Source organism: Symphalangus syndactylus, chromosome 5 (assembly GCF_028878055.3).
Source record: "Symphalangus syndactylus isolate Jambi chromosome 5, NHGRI_mSymSyn1-v2.1_pri, whole genome shotgun sequence".
NCBI classification, from domain to species: Eukaryota; Metazoa; Chordata; class Mammalia; order Primates; family Hylobatidae; genus Symphalangus; species Symphalangus syndactylus.
The window spans coordinates 57086811-57114489 of record NC_072427.2 but is presented as its reverse complement, the minus strand read 5'-3'; the positions used below and the strand labels follow the sequence as shown (position 1 = coordinate 57114489).

General features: G+C 41.1%; 1 protein-coding gene and 1 long non-coding RNA gene across 3 annotated transcripts in view; one reads left to right on the top strand and one right to left on the bottom strand.

Moving 5' to 3' along the window:
* Positions 1-27679, bottom strand: part of TRPM1 (transient receptor potential cation channel subfamily M member 1) — a 77050-nt gene that overhangs the window by 7884 nt on the left and 41487 nt on the right. The window contains exons 19-25 of the mRNA XM_055278543.2: positions 26670-26798; positions 23824-24075; positions 22073-22247; positions 20457-20477; positions 19423-19567; positions 18006-18208; positions 17230-17362 (exon numbers count right to left, since the gene is read on the bottom strand). Of these exons, the coding sequence (XP_055134518.2) occupies positions 17230-17362; positions 18006-18208; positions 19423-19567; positions 20457-20477; positions 22073-22247; positions 23824-24075; positions 26670-26798 (1058 nt within the window). The remainder of the gene's footprint in view (positions 1-17229; positions 17363-18005; positions 18209-19422; positions 19568-20456; positions 20478-22072; positions 22248-23823; positions 24076-26669; positions 26799-27679) is intronic.
* Positions 17318-27247, top strand: LOC129482555 (uncharacterized). Of its 2 annotated transcripts, none has more exons than XR_008657771.2 (4): positions 17318-17423; positions 18056-18202; positions 26694-26780; positions 26876-27247. It is a non-coding gene; the product is annotated as an uncharacterized lncRNA (long non-coding RNA). The 2 variants fall into 2 exon arrangements; XR_010121074.1 differs by having other exon boundaries at positions 26694-26789.

Below are 27679 nucleotides of genomic sequence, written 5' to 3'. Positions count from 1 at the left end.
AGAGAAGATTCATCTTTATGTTTATCATCATATTTATTATTTCTGATGCTCTTCTTTCATTTTTGATGTTCCAAGTTCAATTCTGGTATCATTTCCTTCTGTCTGAAGAATTTCCTGTAGTTATTCTTTTAGATTGGTCTGCTAGCAATGAATTCTTTGTCTGATTTTTTTTTTTCACTTTCATTTTTGAAGAATATTTTTGTTGAGTATGTAATTCTGGGTTGATTATTCTTTTCTTTCAGCACTTTAAAAACATAATGCAGGCCATGGTGACCTGTGCCTGTAATCCCAGCTACTCGGGAGGTTGTGGTGGGAGGGTTGCTTGAGCCCAGGTATTTGAGTTCAGTCTGGGCAACATAGGAGACCTCGGCTCAAAAAATAAATAAAATTTAAAATTAAGAACATAGTGCTACTTCCTTCTGACCTCCAAGGTTTCTGATGAGAAATCTGCCATCATTCAGATCACTGTTCTCCAGTAAGTAATGTGTCATTTTTCTCTGGTCAATTTTTTTCTTTGCTGTCAATTTTTTTCCCTCTGTCTTTAGTTTGTGGCCCTTCATTTGATATGGATTCATTTGAGTTAGTCCTGTTTAGCATTCTCTACCTTTATTTAATCTGTGGGTTTATGTCTTTCATCAAACTTGGGAGGTTTTCAGTGATTTCTTCAAGTAGCTTTTCTGCATCATGCTCTTTCTCTTCTTCTGGGACTCTTATAATACAAATGTTATACCTTTTGTTATTGCCCCACACTTCTCTGAGGCTTTGGGCTTTTTCTTTAGCCCATTTACTCTCTTGTTCAAATTGAGTAATTTTCTCTTGAAATATCTTCAAGTTTACTCTCTCCTCTGTAATCCCTGTTTTGCTATTGAGCCTATCCAATGAATTTTTCATTTCACCTACTGTATTTTTTGGTAAAAATTTCTTTGGGTTTTCTTAATATCTTCTATTCTTTCTCTGAGACTTTCTAGTTTTCTATTAGTTTCCAGAGCCTTTGCAATTTTGTTAAAGCATTTTCATAATAGCTGCTTTAAAGCCTTTGTCAGATAATTTCAACATCTGTGTTATCTTGACATTGACATGTACTGATTGTCTTTTGTTCCCAGATAAGTTGAGATTTTCTAGATTCTTCCTACTCCAAATGATTTTGGATTGTAGTAGCCTGACATTTTGAATATTATACCACATGACTCTGAATCTTGTTTAATTTTCATGGAGAATGTTGATTTGTTTTGTTTTAGCAGGTGATCAACCTGGTTAGTTTCAGGCTGCAAGTTCCAACATGCTTTCTGTGGACTGTGATTCCAATGCCAGTTCAGTTTTCAAAGTCTTTGCAGTGCTATTGAGATCTGACCTATATGCATGCAGCCCAGTAGTCAGTCTCGGACCTTGGTAGCATTCTGGTCATTACTTCAGTTCTTATTGTTTTTGAGATCTTTCTTCTTTTTACATGTGGGTCTTTACAGTTATAAATGTCCTTCTGAATACTGCTTTTACTGTATCCCATAAGTTTTGGTATGTTGTATTTTCATTTTGTTCACCTTGAAGTATTTTCTAATTTCTCTTGTGATTTCTTCTTTGATCTATTGATTATTTAAGAGTGTGTTGTTTATTTGTCACATATTTGTAAATTTTCCAAATTTTCATTTGTTATTAATTTATCATTTTATTTTGTTGTGGCCTGAGAGTACACTTTGTTTAACCTTAATCTTTTTAAAACTTATTGAGACTTGTTTTATGGCCTAACAGATGATGTATCTTGGAAAATGTTCCATATGCTTATAAAATGAATATATATTTTGCTGTTGTTGAGTGTTCTGTTGATGTCTGTTACCTTGAGTTGGCATATAGTATTGGCCAAGGCTTCTATTTTCTTAATGAACTTCTGTCTAGTTCTAGTATTAGTGAAAGTGGAATATTAGAGCCTACAACTATTGTTTGAGAACTATCTGCTTCTCCCTTCAATTCGGTCAGTTTTTGCTTCATATCTTATGAGGCTTTGCTATTGGGTGCATATATGTTTATAATTGTTATATCTTTTTGATATAGTTACCTTTTAATCATTATATCATGTCTATCATGTCCTTCTTTGTCTCTAGTAACAATATTTGTCTTAGAGTCTATTTTACCTGATAGGTGTAGCCACTCCAACTATTTTTTGATTACTGTTTGCATGAAATATCTTTTTCCATCCTTTTACTTTAAAACTTTAAAAATCTTTGAATCTGAAGTGAGTCTCTGTAGCCATCATGTAATTACACCATATTTTAAATATTCATTGTGCTAGCCTCTGTCTTAGAGAGCTTTATCTATTTACATTTAATATAATTACTGGTAAGGAAGAACTTACCTCTGCCATACTGCTATTTATTTTCTATATGTTATGTTTTTTTTTTGTCCCTCAACTCCATCATTACTGCTTTCTTCTGTGTTAAGTAGGTCTTTTCTAATGTATCATTTTAATTCACTTAATATTTCTTTTCTTTTTTGAGATATGGGGCCCTGCTGTGTTTCCTAGGCTGGCCTTGAACTCCTGGGCTGAAGTGATCTTCCTTCCTTAACCTCTTGAGTGGCTGGGACTACAGGCATGCACTACCACACCTGGCTCTTGTTCTTTCTTTTATCATATATTTTTGAGTTATTTTCTTAGTGCTTGCCCTGGGAATTATCACTAATATCTTAATTTATAACAGTCTACTTTAATTTAATGCCAACTACTTTTTGTTTTTTTGAGATGGAGTGTCACTCTGTTGCCCAGGCTGAAGAGCAGTGGCAAGATCTTGGCTCACTGCAACCTCTGCCTCCTAGGTTCAAGTGATTCTCGTGCCTCAGCCTCCTGAGTAGCTGGGATTACATGCATGTGCCACCTCACAGGCTAATTTTTGTATTTTCAGTAGAGATGGGGTTTCACTATGCTGGCCAGGCTGGCCTCAAACTCTCGACCTCAGGTGATCCACCTGCCTTCGCCTCCCAAAGTGCTGGGATTAGAGGTGTGAGCCCTTGCATCTGGCCTAACACCAATTATTTTCAATAATATACACAAACTTTACTCTTATAAAGTTCCATCCTCCCCCCATGTTATTCTGTTATTACCACAAATTACAACTTTGTACATTGTGTACCCATCAACATAGATTTGTAATGATTGCTTTATGTGGTTGTCTTGTAAATCATGTAGAAAATAAAAAGTAGTTACAAACAAAAAATACATTTATAATGCCTTTTATATTTACCTATGTAGTTACATTTACTGGTCCTCTTTATTTCTTCATGTGGATTTTAGGTGATTGTCTTATGTCTTTTCATTTCTGCCTGAAAAACTATCTTTAGTATCCCTTGTAGTAGGTTTGCCAGTAATGAATTCTCTCAGTTCTTGGTTATCTGGGAATATCTTAATTTATCCTTCATTTTTAAAGGATAGTTTTGCTGCATATATAATTTTTAGTGGACACTGTTTTTCTTTCAGCACATTGACTATGTCATCCCAAGGTCTTCTGGTCTTCCTGGCTTCTGATGAGAGGTCAGCCTTTTTATCTAATTGAGCATCCTTTGCATGTGATGAGTTGCTTCTCTCTTGCTGCTTTCAAGATTCTTTTCCTTTGGCTTTTAACAGTTTGACTATAATGTTAATTAGTATGGATCTCCTTGAGTTTATCCTACTTGGAGTTCATTGAGCTTCTTGGATATGTAGATTTATATCTTTCATTAAATTTGTAAAATTTTGGCCATTATTTCTTTAAATATTGTTTCTGCCACTTTCCCTTCTCTCCTTCTATAACTCTCGTAATGCCTATGTTGTTCTGCTGGATGGTGTTCTACAGGTTTCAGACTGTTCAATTTCTCTTCATTTCTTCCCCCTGTTCCTTAGACTGGGTAATTTTAAACGATTTATCTTCCAGTTTGCTGATTCTTTAATCTGCCTGCTCAAATGTGCTATTGGGTCTCGAGAGTGAATTTTTCATTTCAGTTATTGTACTTTACAATGTCAGAATTTCCTTCCCTTCCTTCCTTCCTTCCTTCCTTCCTTTCTTTTTTTTTTTTTTTTTGACACTGTCTTGCTCTATTGTCCAGGCTGGAATGCAGTGGCAAGATCACAGCTCACTGCAGCCTTGAATTACTGGGCTCAAGCAATCCTCCCACCTCAGCCTCCCAAGTAGCTAGGACTACCGGCACCACCATGCTCTGCCAGTTGCCATGATATGCACCACCATGCCTGTCCAGTTTTAAAAATGATTTTATGTAGATGGTGTCTTGCTATGTTGCCCAGGCTGGTCTTGAACTCCTGGCTTCAAGCAATCCTCCCTCCTTGGTCTCCCAAAGCTCTGGGATTACAGGAATGAGTCACTGTGCCTGACCTATTTTTTTTTTTTTTAAAATACATAATTTCTACCTCTTTTTTTTTGAGACCTCATCTACTACTTGATATAATTTCCACCTCTTTATTGATAGTCTCTTATTTGGTGAAAAATCCTTCTCATATTTTCGTTTAGTTCTTTAGAGATGATTTCCTTTAGGTCTTTAAATCTATTTAAAATAGCTAAAATAGTTGAGTTAAACTCTTTGTTAAAACATCTAATATCCAGCATTCCTAAGGGATGGTTTCTAAGATTGTCATTTTTCCTGTGTGTGGACCATAGTTTCTTATTTCTTTGCATGTTTTATCATTTTTATTTAAAAGTGGACATGTTGAGTATTATAATGTGGCAATTCTAGAAATCAGATTCTCTCCCCTCTCAGGCTTGTTGTTATTGCTTCTTAGCGTAGTTGTTGTTTGTTTAGTGATTTTTCTGACATAATTTTGTAAAGTCTATATTCTTTATGTTGTGTGGCCACTAAAGTTTGTATTTTATTAGCTTAGTGGTCAGTTAATACTTAAAGATCTCCTTAAATGTGTGGAACAAAAACAACAAAATCTTCTAGTCTTTTCTGAGAAGCTGTATGTGTATATAGGGGCACATCTTCAACACTCAGGCAGTTTACATCTTTGCCTTAGCCTTCACTTCCTGCTTGCACAGAGCCTCAAGATCAGGTCAGCCAGAAATGAGCTTATAGCCTTCTCAGGTCTTTCTGAGTATACACACAACCCTATGCATGCACATAGCTTTCTAAATTCCCAGGAATGTGTTAGAGCTTTTCAAAGCTCTTACGGACATCAGTTTTTCTCCCTAGTTTTTTGGCTAGTCTATTGTTTGCCCAGTTGTCATCCGTCACCTCAGGGAGCAAGCACTAAACCCTTTGCCTGTAAATGTTTTTGACAACCCTTCCTCCACCCCTTCTAACTAGAAGCTTTAGTACTGGGCCTGTTCCAACTCAGGTGAAATAAAGACGAACCTTTCAGCCAGACTTTTAAGGAGCTGCCCTGTAATTACAAAACAAGTAATTATAATTCTTTGCATATGAGATTATTTCTGCTCCTACTGGTACTAGGAATGCAGGTTGTTGTTTTCAAGGTGACTACTAAACTGGAGAGCAGAGGATAGGACAGGGCTAAGTTAAAATGTCACAAAGCTCACTTTTCTTATCAAGATCCAGCCATTTTGTTTAAATAAGAATGCCCTAGGTTGCTTAATAAGCCATTGCTTAATTTCCAGAGTGCCACAAAATATAGACTCTGACAGTTTTTGCCAACTTTGTTGCTGCTTTTATGGTGGGGCAGAATTCCAGAGTTCCTTACTCTATCTGCTTTTGTTCATGTCACCCCATTCAATGCCTTTGGTATGTGAATAAGGAGCAGACTCCTCTACCCCTGACAGACACAGTCTGCAGGTGAGCTCTGGAGTTCATAACTTTATGGCATTACTTTTCCAAGTTCCCTCCTCTCACTATCTCCCTGATATCTCCAGTTCCTCAGAGCTCCCATTTGCTATCCTCCAGCCAGAAAGCTGGGGCTCAAATCAATCCTCTGTGCCCTGAACTTCCACGATTGCACTTACTGCCAGGGCCAAGTGACAGGAGGACACAGAGAGCAAAGAGCAACGATTGACTTCACCCTCTTGAATTTTGATGCAGTGGGTAGGGCCTTCACCAGACCACTGGATTTCCTGCACCTGACTTGAGGCAGGGGGTGGAGGTGGGGCTATGGGACAATAGAAAGAGGAAAAAGGTACTCTTGGAATAAATAGATGAGATTATAAGCAGATGAGATGAGGTCAAAGAATAATTTCATTTAATATTAAAAGATATATAACCTTGGCTGGGCACGGTGGCTCACGCCTGTAATCCCAGCACTTTGGGAGGCAGAGGCAGGTGGATCACCTGAGGTCAGGAGTTCCAGACCAGTCTGAACAACATGGCAAAACCCCATCTCTACTAAAAAATAAAAATAAAAAATTAGCTGGTCATGGTGGCATGCGCCTGTAATCCCAGCCACTTGGGGGCTGAGGCAGGAGAATTGCTTGAACCCAGGAGGCGGAGGTTGCAGTGAGCCGAGATCGTGCCATTGCACTCCAGCCTGGGTGACAGTGCAAGACTCCGTCTTAAAAAAAAAAAAAAAAAAAAGAAAAGGAAAAAGAAAAAAGATATATGACCTCATTTTGTACCCCAAGCTGATAAAGCAAAAAATGTTAGTTATAAGGAACAGCCTCTTTGCCTCCAATGTCTTCTCACTCCAATCCAAAAAGATAACACAGAAACACAACCACGTCAATCTTTACTTTAAAACAGTAGCAGCTTCCCATCATACTTAAGATAAAAGCACAATTTCATTGCAGTGTTGAATGCAATGAACACACCAGAGAGTGTATTAAAGGAAAACCTTATAATCTCCATTGGCAATTCTATGATATGGACATTGACACTTTCTCATACTATGTAAAGTGCTATGAAAATGTAGCTTTAACTCTTTCCTTCCATGCATGGCAGCCCTTAATCTTAACATCCTATGGAGCTATAGAGATTTCTATTCCTCATATACATTCAAAGCTCTTGAGAATCTGCCCTCATCTTCCCATCCTATCTCATCTTGTTCTTCATCCCCACATTTCCTCAAGGACCCTTTGCAAACATGCCGTCATCATCAAAATTAAAAAATAAAATAATCTTAGAACTTGAGAACCCCAAATGCCAAGGCATTTGATGACCCCAGCTGTGAGAAAACCTGTCCTAGAGCTTTCAGCTACCTCTGATGTTTGTGGAAGAACTAGGTGAATGAAAGCTGTCTTGGTGATGTCAGGGACCTCAGCCATTGCATGTAAACATATGTTACTATCCTGGTTTTAGGCATGATTTAATTAGATTATCATGGCTGTGTTATTTGTTATGGGGTTTGCAAAATTTTCAAAATAATATTCATTTTACAAAATATGCCAATACCCTCAAATATTTCAAATCACATAGTGAAATAACTTATAACTATGTTTTTAGTATAACAAGTATTCAGTATTAATAAATGATTTCTTTGAATAGTGGCACTTTTGTGATGCAAAGTGTGCTTTCTTACACACGGTGACACTGATTTCTGATCAGGTTGATTATCTTCGTTTCCCTCCAATTGAAGTTTGTGGCTTCTGTAACTATTTCTGGGTTTGGATTTACTTGTAGATGCTGTAAGTAGCTCCACTAGGTTTTTATTTTTCACATTATGGTAGCACTGACTTCACAGAAAAAATTCCACTTACGAATAGTTTTGAAAAGGGCATTAATGAGGCCATTTTTCTAACCACCAAATACATGATTTCTTAACTGGCAGGCCTAAGAGCAATTCCTGAGGGCCACCCTCTATCCTTTTGTACCAAAGGAAACTATAAACAAATGAAATCTATAAACTGTCTGGGCCCCAATTAATCATTCTCCTGACTTTGAATAGAAATTTAAGCTGCATTTGATTTATTACAATATTTGCTTTGTCCTTAACTGCATCATGTGTACTGCTACTAAAGTCACAAGGAGCCCAGAACCACATTGCTTAATCAGTCTTGATTAATAGTAGCTGTGTCTCTCCATGCCCATATTTATCTTTTGACTCACAGATTAAATCTTCAGGCTTTTCTGTTAAAAGGATACACCTGAATGCCCTAATCAGTCTCAAAACCTGGCGTACACACACACACACACACACACACACACACACACACACACACAAAACTTGTTTTTTAAGTTAAGAAAGTCAGCTGGTCACAGTGGTTCACGCCTGTAATCCTAGCACTTTGGGAGGCCGAGGCGGGCAGATCACCTGAGGTCAGGAGTTCGAGACCAGCCTGACCAACATGGTGCAACCCCCGTCTCTACTAAAACTACAAAAATTAGTCGGACATGGTGGCATGCGTCTGTAGTCCCAACTACTCGGGAGGCTGAGGCAGGACAAAGGTTGCTTGAACCCGGGAGGCAGAGGTTGCAGTGAGCCGAGATCACGCCACTGCACTCCAGCCTGGGCGACAGAGCAAGACTCTGTCTCAAAATAAATAAATAACTAAAATAAAGTAAAAGATTGTACCAGATTAACAACTGACATTACATATCATGACTCTTTTTGTTTAATTTGGTTTTGAGAAAAAACAAAAGCTGTTTCTGATTAACATGTGGCCAGTGTCAGCATTCCCTTTGAGATGTGCCCATCATCCACATTTGCATTCGGGATGAAGCTACTCCACCAGCCTCTCTTTATTGTACTTCTGTCTCTGGGGAGTGATTTGTCAAACATTAACAACAGTTGCAGCATGATAGCAACTAAATTAAAAGAATTAAATGAAACTGTGTGCTCTGTGAACTGTAAATGCTACACAAGTGTCAGAGGACATGGCTGTTGAATATCATTGCAAATCTTCTCTATATCGGGGTATATCTATTATTAAGGATATTTGATTTTGAACAGGATGCCACTAAGCCTGAAGGTGGTTAAATGAAAACATACTTTTTGTTAAGGGGTTGTACATAATGTGTTCTGTTTCATTCAAATAATAGGTATGACAATATATGAATCTGTGGAACTTCTGCATTAACTTCCAAGAGAATTCCTATGTATGGCATAACTTTACTGGACTTTGCATATAGACTCTTGTCTATTAAACGTAAGGTCCAAACTCATGTCCTTGTGGTAAGAGTCCGTGTGTGTCTTTCCTAGGAAAGACTGAAACATCTGGAGTTCTGTAGTAAGCCAGTTGTTAAAACCTGTTTTATTTAATTTTATTTATTTATTATTTTATTTTACTTTTGAGATGGAGTGTCGCTCTGTCGCCCGGGCTGGAGTGCAGTGGCGTGATCTCAGCTCACTGCAACCTCTGCCTCCCAAGTTCAAGCAACTCTCCTGCCTCAGCCTCCCAAGTAGCTGGGATTACAGGCATGTGCCACCACGCCTGGCTATTTTTGTATTTTTAGTAGAGATGGGGTTTCACCATGTTGGTCAGGCTGGTCTCGAACTCCTGACCTCAGGTGATCTGCCCACCTCGGCCTCCCAAAGTGCTGGGATTACAGGCGTGAGCCACCACACTTGGCCTTTTAAATCTTAAATTTATTTTATTTTTCATTTTATTTTTGAGACGGACTCTCACTTCTGTTGCCCAGGCTGGAGTGCAATGGCACAATCTCGGCTCACTGCAACCTATGCCTCCTGGGTTCAAACAATTCTCCTGCCTCAGCCTCCCAAGTAGCTGGGATTACAGGCATGCGCCACCATGCCCAGCTAATTTTTTGTATTTAGTAGAGATGGGGTTTCACCATGTTGGTCAGGCTGCTCTCTAACTCCTGACCTCAGGTGATCCACCTGCCTCAGCACCCAAAGTGCTGGATTACAGGGATGAACCACCACACCTGGCCTTTTTAAATTTTTGAGACAGTCTCACTCTGTTGCCCAGGCTGGAGTGCAGGGGTGCAATCTTGGCTCACTGCAAACTCCGCTTCTCTGGTTCAAGTGATTCTCGTGCCTCAGTAGCTGGGATTACTGGCATGTGCCACTACACCCGGCTAATTTTTGTAATTTTAGTAGAGATGGAGTTTTGCCATCTTGGCCAAGCTGGTCTCGAACTCCTGGCCCCAAGCGATCAGCCCACCTTGGCCTCCCAAAGTGCTGAGATTACAGGCATGAGCCACTGTGCCCAGCCTAAAACTTGTTTTATATGCAGTTATCTTTTCATGGGAAACAATCACCCTTCACCTGCAAGGAATCTCATAAATTATATGGGAACATTTCCTTAATGATAGAGTTAAATGTTAACATAAAGACATGATGTTAGTGGAGCTAGGTCCAGTTCATACTTGAAGAAACCCCTGTTTCAAGATCCCATGGTATTCAATACTTGCGTTCTAAAAGTATTCCTACCCTATAATTTAATTCCAGAACTACTGATCATAAAGTTGTCTTATCCACTCTAAATTTTACATCCAGCTATTTTAATTTCCATCCACTTCTTCATGCAGGGCTGCCTTTTACATGTAGTAGTTATAGGAAGAACACCAGGATAGAACCTTGTTGTGCTTACTTACAGAGTTTTTATGTGTGAAAGACTAAATGAAGACTAATCATAAAAGAACAAGACTCATGTCTTTTTTTTTTTTTTTTTTGAGAGGGAGTCTCTGTCACCCAGGCTGGAGTGCAATCAATGACACTATCTCGGCTCACTGCAACCTTCGCCTCTCGGGTTCAAGCAATTCTCCTGCCTCAGCCTCCCAAGTGGCTGGGATTACAGATGCTTACCACCATTCCCAGCTAATTTTTGTATTTTTAGTAGAGACGGGATTTCACCATGTTGGTCAGGTTGGTCTTGAACTCCTGACCTCAAGTGATCCGCCCACCTCGGCCTCCCAAAGTGCTGGGATTACAGGCTTTCACCACGATGCCTGGCTAATTTTTGTATTTTTAGTAGAAACGGGGTTTCACCATGTTGACCAGGTTGGTCTTGAACTCCTGACCTCAAGTGTTCCGCCCACCTTGGCCTCCCAAAGTGCTGGGATTACAGGCTTTTGCCACCACGCCTGGCTAATTTTTGCATTTTTAGTAGAAACAGGGTTGCACCATGTTGACCAGGTTGGTCTTGAACTCCTGACCTCAAGTGATCCGCCCACCTTGGCCTCCCAAAGTGCTAGGATTACAGGCATGAGCCACTGCTCCCAGCCAAGACTCATGTCTTTCTTCTGGCTTTTTCATTCTTTGTAATAAACAGTATACTGAATAGTTACTAAAAGAATATTAAGCTTTCTGGGATTCTAGCTCTATGCTGCCTCATTTAAATATACCCCAGACTTCCTGGGTTTATAGAATTCAAGTCATCTAATCATTAGCCTTTTCTGTTTATGTTCTGTTTTCTATTCAGGCCAGATTCTGTGGTTGGCCACGAAGTGAAACCCTCATTAACAACCTACATTCTTTCTCCCCTACTTGCAACATGTTAGTGCCAATCCCTAACCCCCCACCTATTGCTACCAGGACTCCAGGGCTAAGCAAGGATATTTGGTGCCTGGAGGCAATGTCATATGTTTATGCTGCCATTTGCAAACACTAGCATCTTTGAGGTCTCTCCACAGACTGGTTCTTGGGTTCATGGCCTCCTTCAGCATCCATGCCCTATGTACAGTTGTCTTCTGTATCCCTGCCTTTCGGCTGTACGGTGTCACCAATGAAGGTCATAGGAACCACACTGACCTGGCCCAGTACAAAGCCATGTTATCTAATTTAACTTGCATCTTCATTATTCCTGCCAAGCAATCCTGGTTATCTCCCTTCCTGCCATATTTCCCCTAAAAGTGAACTCACTTGAATCCTTCCTACTGGCTTTAAGTCAGTGATGTTGATTGTCGGGGAGGTACACTTTGCCCCTGCCCCGTTTTTCTTTCTATGTGTGTGGACTTTTCATTAGTAATGCTCTGACCTCATTCCAGGTCTTTATTTATTTTGGAGGAGGACTGCTCATTTGGTTGGAGATTGGGGACCAGGACACTGCATGCTTGTCTCTCTGTCTTGGTCTTCTGGTAGGCTTAGCACGCAAGCTAACTCTGCCTGTAGGAAGCGAGGCCTGCGGTGGCTGGTGCTGCCTCTGGTTAAGTGGGTATTCCTAATTCTGGGTGAGTAGTAGGCAAGAATGAAGCCACACCCTCCAGTACAATTTTATTACTAATAAAACTGATATTCCTTTTCTCTATCCTCCTGAAGTCTGCATCTGTCTCTGAATTGGCTTTCAAAGTCAGATCAGGAACAAAGGTGTCATCCACTGGCACATCAAAACTCCAACATTTAATGCCATCCCCTTCCTATTATCCAAGCAACCTTGAACCCTATGAATTTAGAAGATTAAGGTATTCAGACAGGATCATCCCCAAACGTCTTCCCCATCACTGTGCATCTGCCATTCTACAACCTTCTCTACATTCGAGGAATCCTCCACCTCCTTCCTAAGACTGATCTCTCTTTCAGTTCCTCTAGTTACTAGCGTGTCTTCTTCTAGGTAGGTCTCCATTACCAGCTACTTCTCTTTCTGGTCACATGGGAAGAGGATGCCAAATAAAAAGATTTCAAAGCCACAAATTGCTGATTTCCCATCAAGCCTGCAGGCAATCCAGGATGGGGCATGATGTCTCATGCCTGTAATCCCAGCACTTTGGGAGGCTAAGGCAGGAGGACTGCTTGAGGCCAGGAGTTCCAGACCAGCCTGGGCAACATAGTGAGATCCTGTATCTACAAAATTAGCTAGGTGTGGTGGTACACGCCTGTAGCCTCAGCTACTCAGGAGGCTGAGGCAGGAGACTCACTTGACCCCAGGAATTTGAGGCTGTAGTGAGCTGTGATCATCCCACTGTACTCCAGCCTGGGCAACAAAGCAGTACCCTGTCTCTAGAATTAAAAAAAAAAAAAAAAAAGACAGAACACTTTAATCCATATCCACAAATCTGACAAGAAACCACTTAACCCAGAAAGTTTTGGGGGAATCAGAAAATGCTATTATGGTTTAGCTCATCTAAGACCCATAGCTTCTTAAGTACAAGGCCAACTACATTTAAAATGTATAATTTATGAGTTATATCCTGCATATTGTGAAATGTCAGACATTAATAAAATGTATGTAAATGGAGGTAGATGATATAAAAAAAGCAAAGAAGAGGCAACGTACCCCATATATTTCAAAATCCTTAGTAATATATTTGATAATTTAATATTAAGTTTGGTGTTAAGCTTCCTTGAAGCCATGGAAAAAAGGAAAACACACTGGATAACATAATTCTCATTGAGAAAAGGAAGTTGGGTCTCTGACAAAATTTTGTCAGGAAAGATTCTTTCTAGCCCAATTGCTCTTGAACCTGTGAACCTGTGATAAGGGATGCTGAACCACAAAGGGAACAGTGTGCTCCATAGTGGATTTGCAGAAGACACAGATAGCCTCAAATCTCCCAACGATAAGGACTCATGTTGCCAAATATTCTCCTGGAGCAATGAGGACAGAATACATGGGTTGACGAGGTCTACTTTGGCCATGCTGCCAGAAGTTGACTAGACATGGTGGCCCATGCCTGTAATCCCAGCATTTTGGAAGGCAGAGGCAGGAGGATAGCTTGAGCCCAGGAGTTTGAGACCAGCCTGGGCAACATAGTGAGACCCTGTCTCTACAAATAATAATAAAAAAGGAGTTGTTTATAAAATATTCTTATCCCACCAGCCCTCATGGCTCTTTGATGTTATCCCTTTGAGCAAAAAGATGGTGCCAACACCAACACTCGTTATCCTTCCTGTGGCACAGTCTTTTGGCTCTTGAGTCTGCTCCTACTTCCTTATAGTAAAACCAGTGTCTTGAACCTGGAGAGAACATAGCTGGTTTCCTTTTTGATATTCCACGAGGGAACTCATTGAGGATGGGATAGAAATTTATATTCGAATCAGGAGAAAAGCTTTTAAGTCATTCATTCATTCAAAAAAGTCTCGAGGCTGAGGCAGGATTGCTGAGGCCAGGAGTTCGAGACCTGCCTGGGCAACACAGTGAGACATCCTCTCTACTAAAATTAAAAAAAAAAAAAAAAAAAATTAGCTGGGTGTGGTGGCACATACATGTATTCCCAGCTACTTCGGAGGCTGATGCGGAAGGCTCGCTTGAGCCCAGGAGGTTGAGGCTGTGGTGAGACCTGATTGTGCCACTGCACTGGGCACAGAGCGAGACCTTGTCTCAAAAAAACAAAAACAAAAACAAAAAAAGTCTGGCTCCTCCTATGTGGAGATGTGCAGGCTCTAGGTATATCGTGGTGGACAAAACCCAGACATGGCCCTGCCTTCATGCAGCTTAAGGCCTGAGGGTCCTGACCTAGTCTAAGGTGTGAGGTGGTGAAGTTTTCCATAAGGAATTGGCATTTGGGCAGAGATCCAAGGAAGAGGAGCAGGGAAGGAGGGCGAGGTGCATCAGACAGAGGGCACAGCCCATGCAGAGCCCCTGTGGCAGGAAGGAAGCAGTGCTTTGAGGAAATGAAAGAAGGCCGAGAAATGGAATACACAGCATGAAGGAGAAGATAGTGCACGGCAAAGCCGGAGAGAGGGCAGGGCCTTGCAGGCCTGAGGACAGTGGGGGCCACAGAGGGCTTTTCAGGAGAGCCAGTGCAGGAGGGAACAGGACCCCATGAGAGCTGACAGTGCAACATGGATTGAAAGAGCAGAAACAAATATGGAGAGCTCAGGTAGGGGCAGCTACAGGAATGGAAGTGGAAAATGATGGAAGCCTGTACTAGGTGCATTGGGGTAGGGATGAAAAAAATAAGTGGATCAGGATGTATTCACGAGGAGAAGTAAACAGAACTTGATGATTGTTAGTGAAGAAGAGGGAGGTGCCACAATGATTTGCCAGTTTGCTAATTGAGCTTAATGGCGATGCCATTCACAAAGAGGGGAGAACAAGTTTGGGAGGAGAACCCTGAGAGCAGGGCCCCTATGACATCTAAGTGGGCATGGTTGGTAGGACTGGGGGTTAAATATCCTGCTGCCACCCAGTGTTGTGTCAATCAATGCTGAATCGTATTGCAAATCTCATTGCAGGACTGAATGTTGGATCTTACAAGATGTTGGAACTTTATGAGAAAAAATAAATGGTTAAATTGTTAGCATTTTATAGGTAAATTTCCAAACATTAGGAGAGAACCATGAATTTGGTTTCTGCACAGAAGCACTAAAAGCACCCTGCGTGGAGGAGAATGATTAATGGGTACCCATCCTGTGTGAACACGCTTGTAAAACTGAGTCATGAGAATCAGTAGCTCAGCTCTGAAAGCTACCAAGACAACAGGGAGACAAGGCAGGGGCTGACATGCTCCTAACCAGACCCTACAGACTGAATAGTGGTGGCGAAGACACAACCAAGAGAAGAGCTGGAAAATCATCAAATGGGAAATGGTGATGCAGAAAATAAAACTAATTTTATATAGAAAGAATATTAAAGAAATGGCAGAAATGCTTGAGTGCTTCAAGTTTGATTTTTAAAGTAGTCACAGGTGCCCAAATAACTACTTTTATTTCCATCCTCCCATCTTATCCCTTGCTTCTCAGCTGGCCTGGCTAAGAGGGAAGGAAAACTCCCTTCTCCTCAAGCCTTCTCTTCTTTCTGTCTTGGGCATTCACCTGTGAGTCAGCCTGACAAGGCCAAGGGAAACGGAGGGGCAAGAATGTGCTCCGATCACTCCTGGGATCTCAGCCGAGGGAAACAGGAAGCAGCATGTTTTCTCTGCCCTACACACTTTCATCCCTATTACGTGTGCACAGAGCCCCCAGAGAAAAATGCAATTTGGTAGTGACCTGATAACCACATTCTTGCAGCTTTGGTCCAAGAATGGTAAAAATCCAAGGAATGCCGGGGACGGGAGAGGGGGACGCAGAGAAAAACAAAACACAATCTCCATTGTAAATGACTGGTTAAAATTACATTCAAGTTAATGTCTAACTAAAAAGTGGAAATTTGATTACCTGAGGTACCTTGACTTTCTCATGAAGAAATAATTTTTATACCCTGAAAGTTTAGCAATTACTGTTAAAGCATCAAAGAAACATTTCAAAGTTTTATTAAAAATTCACCTTGGTAAGGAAGAAAGGTGGTGCAGGTAACCCTAGAGTTTAGCTGGTTGGATTTGGTTGGGTCACAAGGTGACTGGGTCTAGGAGGGAACTGGGGCCAGGGACCCACAGTTGCCATCTCCCCTCCTGTGGGCTGGGGCAGAGTTCACTGGCCTCAACATGCACCAGGGAGACCTAAGGTGCATCTGTGAATTCTGTTGTAATTGTTTGGGAACTGTCAGCTGCGATATCTTTTTGAAGTCCCACCCTGTTTTTATGGCTCTCAATGCGTCTATTAGGAAACTTTAATTCTGTGTACTCCAAGATAGAAAGCAGAGCTAGGCACGGCTCCTCTGAGCTCATCCTTCTTGCCACATTGTTAGTGAAACCCTTTGGAACAGTGTGTTATCAGTCACCAAGATCTTTAGCAAGCTGAAAATGCTTTTAGTACATGATAAAGCCTCTCAAAACTTACATGATAAAAAGTGCAGACAGTGAAGGTCGATTGCTCCTGTCTACCCTTTGCCAGTTGCTCTTTCCCAGCTTAGGGTAGAGCAATACTACGAAGTTTGGAAAATGCCACCATTTCTGTCCCTAGCGACCTGACTTCATTTACTCATTCACTGGTTCACACATCCTGCATTCATTCACTCTGCACTTATTAAGCATTACCGTGGAGATTAGGCTGACCTTGCTGGGTACTGAGGATGTTAATGTGTCTGAAAGACACACCCTGCCCTAGTTTAGCGGATCCCACCCTCATGGGGCCAGACACCTCACCCTCCACCCTGCACCCCACCCCTCCCAGTTCCCACTCTCAGGGGAGCCCCAGGAGGGAGCCTTTTCGTCTGCCCTGCGAGGCTGGGAAAGGTGTTGCCAAGGTGCAGCAAGCAGCTAGGCCGGATGAGGAGGGCAGTCCCCTGGGGAGGACCATGCTCCCAAAAGGAAGTTAGGAGCAAGAGCTGGGAGAAAGATGGCTTTCTGTAGCTTCCATTAACCTTGCGGAAACACCCCCACTTTGGGGTAGGGGGTGGAGGCAGTCAAGAACTGTTAGATTTTCTTTCGGCCCAGGATAAATAAATAAATGTCATTCCCTTCTATATCCAATGCACAGTTATACCTAGTAACTTTCTCATTATTTCGTGGGAATCCCGTTAAAACGTAAAGTTTAAATAAAACAGGAGAACTCGGAGTGCATGTTTAAATGAACTCTGGCATCCCCCATAGAGTGGGGTGCCCGAGTCAGCAAACCCTTGGCCCATGGGCCCGCGGTGGTGACGCTACACATACCTCTCAGAAGTGACCCGGATGCGCTCGTCGCTGGACGACTGCTGCTCGTCCTCCTTCTCCCGGAAGTGCTCCTGCACGCACTGCTCCTCGAACTCATGCAGCCTCTTTAGCTCCTCGTCGCTAAGGAAGAGCTCTGTGTGAAGGGAGAAGTGTCGGCCACGTGAAAAACAAGAAGAATCAGATTCGTGGCATCAGTGAGAATTTCACAGCCCCACTTTAATTAAGCTCTCTTCTCCGCCACTCCTAAGGCACTTCGCCACTACTCCAATTGATTTTTATCTAAAAAGGGGTTGTCATACGCCCCAACCCTCGATCAGTTGGAGCCAAACAACCCGCTTTTAAACATAAAAAACAAAATTACATTTACTGGGAAAGTAAAGCCAAGTAATATTTCCTGGAAAACTTTTTGCACTTATTTTTATGAGTAGAGTCAAACGTATAGCATTACTTTCTCATTTTCTTTAGATGCAACAAATTAAGACGTTTTGAAAGGAGCATTGAATTTATATAGAAATTTATAAAGTAGAGTTATTTTAGAGAATTAGCTCAACTTCTGATCTCTATGAGCTGGCTTTCCTAATATTACTTACTAACAAATTAACGAAACTAGAATAAAATGGGTACAAAATGAGACGCCTTTTGAAAAGAACAGCAGTTGGACTGAGCGTGGTGCTTTTCACACGAGCAAGTAGTTGAGTGAGATTTCTGTGAGGATGTCCAATTGGAACACTATTCTGAGATCAGCCCAACTTAGAAATGAAGAGCCCTGCACATACTCAATCCACGATCCCGTTCCTCTTGGTCCCCTTCTCTCTTTTTCCTGCAGCGGCCGCTGAGACGCATAATGATGATGTAGATGTGGCTTAAAATGATCATCGGTGGGGGCAGGACTGGCCTGTCATGAAATGTCATAATCAGCTGATATCGCTGGAACTTCCACACCTGGTTGGATATTGATTTTACTTCAAAGAAGGTATTGCTTTAAAAAGAAGACATTTTTACAGTTAGTTATATTACTTTTTATAGTGATTTCCCAGAGCAGTCAGAGTTACTCACATTTAAATGAAAATACTCAATGAGATGGCCTTTTAGTGCCCTATAGTACTGATTCCTTGATTATCCAATCTTTTGATTTATCCATCAGTGTGGATTATCTGTGCTTAAGGACATTGTATTCATAAATAGCTAAGTGTAATAAATTGCTGTGTACTGTTTTCTTGGAAAACCACACCACAATCTACTCATATACTCAGGAAATTTAATTTCCTATGTGTAGAGGTATAAGCCATTTAACTAAATGTTTTCACATGTTTAAACTTTCAATTCAGTCTAACAAGTAGATGACTACTTTTTTTTTCAACTGAATTAATTAGTTGTTGAACTTATTTGATTGAAGGTTCGTTGTTTTGGACATGGGGTAGGTACAATCTTTGTCTTATTTTAGCTTCCAACAGGAAGCAGTAAGTGCGTGATTTCATTGTCTGCCAATACTGGGACCTTAGGAAAACCAGTTACCTTCCCTGACCTTAGTTTTCTCATCTCTCAAGCCAGAAGTTTGGACCAGGTTTTCTCCAATGCCCTGTTCAAGTCTAAGATTGCATATTTCTGTGAAGGATTTTCCCCTCTATATTTTTCATCTTAGAAGCTAAAATCAATTTTTTCAATATTTATTGAGCATGGTCAACACACTCAACACAACATGCCAAATAGGCAGGTTTTATAAGAAACTTGATTTAATCCTTTAAGCTATTTTTTTCTTAGGCCAGTTTATCTTCTATAAATGATCAGAAAAAAATGTTTTACTAGTATTACAGTAATTGTAACAGCTTATGAAACTAATATTGCCTTTTCCACCTCTGCTGATGAATAAAAAGCATGACTTAATCAAATATTCTGTACCCCAGGAGACTTTCATCTAAGAAAATATTTTCATTAGATTAAATAAAATACACGCTAAAGTGTTAAAATACTAACCAAGATTAAATTTAAATGTATTTAAGTGTCAACTCTTGATTTATGAATACATTAAGACTGATTAAGTTTCAACAAAGAGACTGCAAAAATTGGATCTACTTAAAAACCCTAATGAAATTATCTGCAAATATATTAGTATCTTGGGAGAGTTCTGAGATTAAATGGAAAATCCGTACAATAATAAATAATAAGCATGTGGTCATCGGCTGTGACACGTACTTGAACACAGCAATCAGCAGGTTCACCAGCAGGATGTTGGCGACCAGTAGATAGCACGCCATGAGTGCTGGCGTGAGCCAGGCGCCGGGGATACAGGGAGGAAGCCGCTTGCCCTCCTCATCATATAGGTTCTCACCACAAGGAGCTGAAAGAAAAAAATAGTTTTGTCTTTGCTTTTTACATGTAATGAAAAGGATAAATATCTCTTACATATGTTTTTCAATACCTATTTCTTTTTTAATATGATTCTTTCTCATTTCATAAGCAATATTTTTTCCATGGGAAAAAATAAACTCTGTAGTGCCAGCTACTTAGGAGGCTGAGGCAGGAGAATGGCGTGAACGCGGGAGGCGGAGCTTGCAGTGAGCCGAGATCGAGCCACTGCACTCCAGCCTGGGCAACAGAGCAAGACTCCATCTCAAAAAAAAAACAACTCACACAAAGAAAAAGTTCAGAAACTCATATCTGCGCTCAGAGATAGTCATTCTTTGTCATATTTCTAAACATTTTCCCATTTCTTTATTGTGGCTTTCAAATATAAAAGTCTTCATTTTTAAGCAGACAAACATATCTTTATGTTTTTTCCCTTTATTGTTATCCATTTGAAAGTCATTGTGGCTTCTAATTCTTTAACATTAGCTTATGTTGTCTTCTGGTTGTTTTCTTGGTTTCACTGATACATTAAATTTGAAAATATTTTTGTTATGTTGTATGGGTTAGGGATTTCCTCTACTTCCCACATTGTTTAATCAACTGTTTTGGTGCCATGTTTGACAAATAATCTTTTCTCCCTCTGCTCATTTGAAATGCAACTTTTTATCACAGGGGGTCTATTTCTCCCCTAAAAAAATAGGGTGATCCCAACAGTGAATTTATGGCTCTCTTTACTTTTTACTGACAGCTTAAAAAGTACTGGCACCAAAAAACAAGAGAAGTATTTGAAAACAGTTTAAGACTACTAGTAATCAGCTAGGGAAAAGGTAATTAAGAAACACATTCCATAGACTAGAATAATCAATTCCATGTAAACTTACGATTAATTTCCATGGCGTAGACTACATAACGATTGGAAAGCAGGATTTTTGTTTTGTTTTGACAGGAGGGGAGGAAAGAAAATAAGACGATGGTTGAGAGAAAAGTAAAACAAGTGGTTTAACACATAACTGTTTTGCTGTGAAGAAATGCGAATATTTTAAGCTTGGGAAATATTGATTCACACTTAGAAACAGTGATCTATTTAGAAGAATTACATACATTAATCATTCTAGAAAATATATATCATGGATATTTATTTTACCATATGTCATAAGCAAGAGCAAACGCTCACTAGTTAAAAATACTGTGAAAAAGACATGATGTTACTGGCAGATGATCAGGTTAACCAATCACGCGCTCCCTGTATTCCAACACAAACACCTCGTAAGCACAAATAACTACAAAATTATTAGTTAATAGTCAGATCAAGAATCAAAAACCTACATTTAATTATGTTACTGAGAATAGCACAGCCTGAAGTTTACCTCTTTACCTTCTCTCATAACCCAATTTAATTTAAAAAAAAAAAAAAGCTCAGCAATAAAAATACTACAGTTTATGCCTGGAATCCAGGAACTTTTAACGTGTATGTGTGTCTACCTAAACTAATATTCTTTTGAAATCAAATTAGATTTTTATGTTCTGGCTTACCAAGCTACTAATACACTTCAGTAGTTGACTTTGTGATACTTGCAATAATGACATGGTCAGAATGACATTATAAAAGTTAGAAAGAAGCTACTGCATGAGCTGGTTATTTTCTAACCTAGAGGCAGTAGATATACACTGACAGCCCTACATTCTATATGAGAGGAAGATGATAAAAACTTTCTATTCCCTAATAGCAGAGCTCTGGAAGCAGCAGACATGCTATTATAGTTGATGCTTTATGATAAATCACAACATGCAAATGAAAATGTTGGTCCTGAAATGGAAATGGGACTAAAAGTGCCTCCTTCACTGGTGGAACATTTATTCAACTGTCCTGGTGAAATAGTGTACAAGAACATTTGAGCTTTACATTCCTTCAATCCAGAAGACACCAACTCAGCCTGCAGAGGAGCTGGACCTACATTCCCCAGAAATCTGTGTAGGATCATAGCCCATTTCCTCTACTAACATCCAGATTATTTTTGATAATACAAAATAGCACTCTAGTAGTGAAGATGAAATGGGTAGCTATGTGGAAAATGGGCTCTGATGGCTTGAAGAAGAGGATGGTTGGACGTACCAGTTACTCTGCCCTGTTCACTAGTTCATTCCACTGGAAAACACTACCAGCCTTTCCTGGGGTGGGGAGATACTGGGTTGAAGAAAAACTAGGCTATTGGCATTAGAACTGCATTCATGTGACAAGATGTCCATCAGGTCCAGCTCAAGGGAAGTGAGACTCTTGGAATTCTAGTGAATTATTTTTAGAATAAAAGAAATGACTGATGTCTGAAAATCCATGTTCCATAATTTGTCCTTATTTCTTTGTAAAATAATTTGATGCCTATGGTGGAGTGACAAATATTTTTTACTTCCAAATTAATACATGTTCTTCCATTAATTTGGAACTGATCATCTGCCTCAGAAGCAGGGAAGAGAATCTTACTATGAATTCTACTCTTACGGTCTATCTGGTCTGCAAACACCTCTCCGTAGATCATCCAGTAGGGCATGTAGAAGATGTTTCGGGCCAGTTTCCAAGAAGGCTTCTCCTCTGGATGCAGAATGGCTTGACGGGCTACTCCAAAACTCATGAGCACGACCAGCATGATGACCACAAAGTACAGCATGTCGATCATCTGAGTAAGGAGAACATTTGTCTCTCACTGTCTTGGCTCGTGGGCCAAGTTCACCCTGGCTCATTATATTGCTCTCTCCGATTAAGCATTTCACGAGTGCTTAATTAGGATGAAGAAAGCCTCTTTCCCTTCCTTCCTTCCCATCCCTGGGAAGGCTTTTTCCTACTCCATGCAATGCTTTATGCCTAGAATGTCTTCTAGAACATTGCTATCCTCATCTGCTCTTCATCCTTCTTGCTTCTCCTCTGTTGTTGCCCATAAACACATGTCCCTTAGTAACTACAACTGCAAATGGAGAAAGGGAAGAATTATGAGAAAAGATGGGAGTTTGTAAGGGATACTAAGGAGTAAGAGGAGCAGATACCTAAGGAAATAAAACGATAATGAATTGAGAGTATAGACCAACATTTATTCATTCACTACACTACCAACATTTATTCATTCACTACACTGCTGAGTGGTTACAGTGAGCAATGCGCTGGTTACTGTAGATACTAAACTGGTATAATTCCTAATTTTGAACATCCCTGAAGATGGAGGCCCTTGCTGGAATTTACTAAAGCATACATCTCTTAGCTCAAAACCACTTACCCTATAAAGAGTCCTTCCCAAATGTAGGAGGTTTGCTTTCTTCTTGCACCAGTCCTAACACTGAAACTCTTTTGGGTAATGTAAGGATGACCTGCTGGTTCATTTTCAGTTTCATATCAGTTTCATATTCTCTGGCCTGTTCTGGAGTATAAGTCATCATGGTCTAATCACATGGACTTCCTGTGTTCACTCCAGGCCAGAGTAAATGAGCTGAAGATCATCTGGAGTACAGGTTGGGGATTGGCCCTGGGTTCTCTTTTGTCTCCGGTTTCTACCACGTTAGGAGGTTATAAATCAGGTGGGCTTTTTTTTTTTTTTTTTTTTTGGCCATATATACATTCTGAAGTGGATGTAGTCTCATAGAACATCAAATTCATGTCCCTGTACTAAAGAATGCTGAAAATATGTTTCCAGCCATCAAGAAGTAAATATTTTGAGACATCTATTTTGCTACTGAATTCCTATTGCATCAAAAATTGATGTTCTCTTATGTCCTGGGAAAGTGAAGTAAGCTCTTATAAAAAACGAGGCTATTTTCTTTTATATTGCTGTCAAAATAGACTCATTGTCTATTTTAAATCAGAAGGAATAAAAAACAAAAGTAATTAGTCACCCTACAGTTGAAATATGGTATGGAAGAAGGAAGACAGTATATATTGAGTACCTGATATATACTGAGATATATATATATGTGTATGTGTGTATACACACACACACATATACAGTGTATGTATATACACTATATATGTATATATGTTATGTATATATACACAGTAGGCCCTCAACTCATGTTTTTCTATTGGATTTTATTAAGCTATCAACATGTAGGAGAACTGTGTATCTTAAAGCAAAGAATATTTCCTTTAAAAAGCCAACTGTAAAAGAAAAACCAAATGAAATTGAAGGAAGCCATGCCCAAGGCCTGTTCTTATGTCCTAACCACAGCCAAAGTCTCTCTGGATACCCACAGGATGCCATTACTAACCATCTTTCCAATCATCATCACGTATGGCCCCAGATACTTGTTGACACCAAAGATGTCCAGGACACGGATGTACCAGAAGATGATATCCACACAGTAGATCACCCGGCCATAGCCCATGTAGGGCTGGTTCTGTAGGCGAAGAATTGCTCCAATCATGAATGTGGAAATGGCCACGAGATCTGTGATGTTCCAGTACTCCTGAAGCCAAACTTTGATTTTCTGGCTGAGTTTGCCTGGTTCTGACATGAGGATCTGAAAACAAACCCCAAAGAACAATAAACTGAGATGCCATATTAGAAGTCTTGTCTTAGAATCTTGGAACAATAAGACTGGTGGAACATTCCAGGGCATCTGGCCCCTTTCCTACTCAAAACGTTTAAACACTCCTCTCAGGCAGGGAGAGATATCTAGAAAGGGAAATTCCACGGAATCCTCCCTATTCTTAGATTCAGGGTTTTACAAACTCAGGAAATGCCTTCTAAATTATGTCCTTCTGGCTGTAATTAAAGCAGCTGCATTTTGATTTCTTTTTTAATTATCTGGACACGTGCCTGTTACTCCACATTCCAGAGTCACACAGGATGAAAACTCTAGAGCATAGATGAGCCCCACGTGGCCCCACAAAGGGGCAGTCCACCCAGTGGAGATGGCAGAATGGCACTAGGAAATGTTTTGATTTGGCAAAATTCCTTTGCAACTTAGACATGAGAAATTAGGGGAAAGTTAGACCAGGTTTTCCCCTGCTTGAGATATTATCCTTTCAAAATCACTGCTGCTTAAAGGGAGACTTCCACAGAGTAAAATGGAAGATATTTAGCAAGCAGCATGCACAGGCGTGCGCAGAGCCTTCCCAATGGCACAGCTGTCTGTGGTGCCACACTGGGGTGGAGGGTTGCCGTGCCAGGTGGTACTCCTTCAGTTGCAGGGGTCTTGGGGATCTCTGTGGTAGGATGGGGCAGTGGCTATCAGCCCACACAGAAGGGATTCACTAGTTTAACAACCCATGCACACTAGCTAATGGCCACCCTCTCTCTCCTATAACTGGAAGCAGGTTTCTGGAATAAAGAACAGTGTCTCGGTGTATGGTGGACCCTCAACAAGGTCATGACGGCACAGCGATGGTAAAGCAGGCCGCTCAGGAAATACCAGTTGCAGCACCTGCAGAATTTGAATGAAGCCCTGCTAGAAAAGGAACAGTAGTAGAAGGTGGCATGTATAATTTTGGATTCAGTGCTCTTTTGGTTTTTCAGGCTCTGGTTAGACTGATGCCATCAGATTCCCTCTACCTGGACTAGGTTACTAATGTTTTTCAGTTCAGTGAAAGGGTCAACAGTTACTGCAAAATAATAGTATTGGTTGTATATCAGTTGGAGAAAGGATATGAAATGATGCTGTGGGCTTTTTCAGCTCAAGTTGCTTTTTTGCTTGGATACAGGCTTTGTCTTTGTAAGCAAATTTAGTGAATTAAAACTTCTGAATGATATTGGAAAGGAAAGTATCCGGCCCATCTTTCCTCTGCTGTCTGCAGAGATTGCTTACTAGCAGTTACATTTTCACTCAAGCCCTCCGGGATAACAAGAGTCATGTGTGAGATGGTATCTGTTCTTTTGCAACACTGAGTTGAAAATCCTGTTCCCTCTGTTTGCGGCAGATGCTCTAGGCCCTTCCCATATCCCCTGGAGCTTTTCCCCAGGTGGGCTTGCCCACCCTACCTGCTGCAGGTGCTGCTGTTAGGCCCACACCTGCCCCCTTCTGGGAGGCTTGCTCTTGGACGCTTGGAGCCATGTCTCTGGTGGGTACCAATGACTAATTGAGGTGGGGCCCAAAGGTGAGACAGACTCCACAGTGTCCAGTCCACTCAGAGCCCCCTACAGGATTAGGCCAAGGACAGGGTCCACCTGAAGCCACACCTCACTTAGCTCCTTTTCCTCCTGACTGGGAGCCCTACCTTCATAAATCTCTTGCACAAGAGTCCAGAGATAAAAGAGATGACCTTTTTCCTGTAACTTTGGGCTTTGGACCACACTGTGCAAGTGTCCCTTGTATCTCTCTTTCTCGCTTCTGATCCCAAATAACTAAGCCAAAATGTGTACCCAGTTGCAGTAATTGGTTTATCTCAGGTCGCTGGCAGCATTTGCTGATGCTTTCCTATGCATTCAAACCTGTTTTCATTATTAAATCTTTATTTTGCCTCGTATTTTGATTTGCAAGTTCAAGTTCATTCAAGATGTATACATCTTAAATAAATAAATGGAATAAACCTGAGATTGTGATACCTCCAAAAAAAGTCCCATGGCTTGTATAATTTGTTTTTTTGTTTTTGTTTTCGAGATGGACTCTCACTCTGTCGCTCAGGCTGGAGTGCAGTGGCGCAATCTCGGCTCATTGCAACCTCTGCCTCCCAGGTTCAAGTGATCCTTCCACCTCAGCCTCCTGAGTAGCTGAAATTACAGGCACCTGCCACACGACCGGCTACTTTTTGTATTTTTAGTTGAGACGGGGTTTCACCATGTTGGCCAGGCTGGTTTCAAATTACGGATCTCAAGTGATCCTCACACCTCAGCCTCCCTAGTAGCTGGGATTACAGGCGTGCACCACCACAGCTGGCTAATTTTTTTTTATTTTTAGCAGAGGCAGTGTTTCACCATGTTGGCCAGGCTGGTTTCGAATTCCTGACCTCAAGTGATCCACCTGCCTCGGCCTCCCAGAGTGCTGGGATTACAGGCATGAGCCACCGCGCCTGGCCCAACATGCATAATTTGCATGAAACGTTTTTTCAGTAAGGAGCCATATCTGCATTTGCAGTCAGCGGTTAGTGGGCTGGGGCAGGCCTTTGGAGTAGCCACCTCTCGTATCTTCTCTAACGCCAGGCTCACGATGTAGGAGATGACGATCCACTCCTGGAGGGACGGCCATCCATCCATCCGCACCAGGATGACGTAGTTAAACAGCAGCAGGTAGCCCAAGTATGATATCTGAAAGAAAGACAAGCTGTTAGCCATGTTTGGGGGAATCACATTGCAATCAAATTTTGAAACCTGTTTTCTTTCAGGTTGACACATCTAAAAGAATCTTTGTTTCCAACTGGACTAACTCATTGAGAGGGAACCTTCACTGCACCTCACCAGTGCAGACAGAAGACCTGGAGGCAGGACGGGAGGCATTTTATACTTCAGCACGATATGGGCCCTGACTTTTCATTTTCTACATAGAGACATATTTGTTGGTGCTGTCATCCTCATGGGGAAACTATGAAGTTGCAAACATTATGATAATGGCAAACTTTTAATAGTTTGCTGGAGTGTCTTCTACATTCCTGGAAACTGGAAAATGTTACTTACTCCTCCCTGCCTCACAAATTTCCTTCCTGATTCTTTCCACAACTGGGAAGTTAGACGAGAGGACATGTGGATGAGTTGCCCACTCAGACACGCGAGCTGACCCTAGAGTCCCCTCAGTTAGTGGTGGCATGTCCGGGATTTGCTGTGGCCACAGCAGGGCCCCTATCTCTGTGGCAGGGAAAGAGGCAGAGCTGGAGGTGGCAGTGGGTGAGGCAAAAGCGGGGAGTTAAGAGGTTGGGGGAGGACGTCTGAAGTGGATCACCTGTCCCCGGTGATTCACCATGACGCCGAGGAAACTTAAGCTTCTGGGTCCCTCACTGGCACAGGCCCCTTTGGAAGGCTTGACGGAGGGGTGCTAAAAGTTGAGTATTTATAACTGGGTAGTTTTTTTTTTTTTTTTTTTTTCAAGATCCTGCCTCCCAATCCTATAAGCTTTACCAGGAGAGAGGCAGGCCCCCCAGATCCACTATCCACTCTTTGAAGAAAGATTAGAGCCATGTTCTCAGACTTTAGAC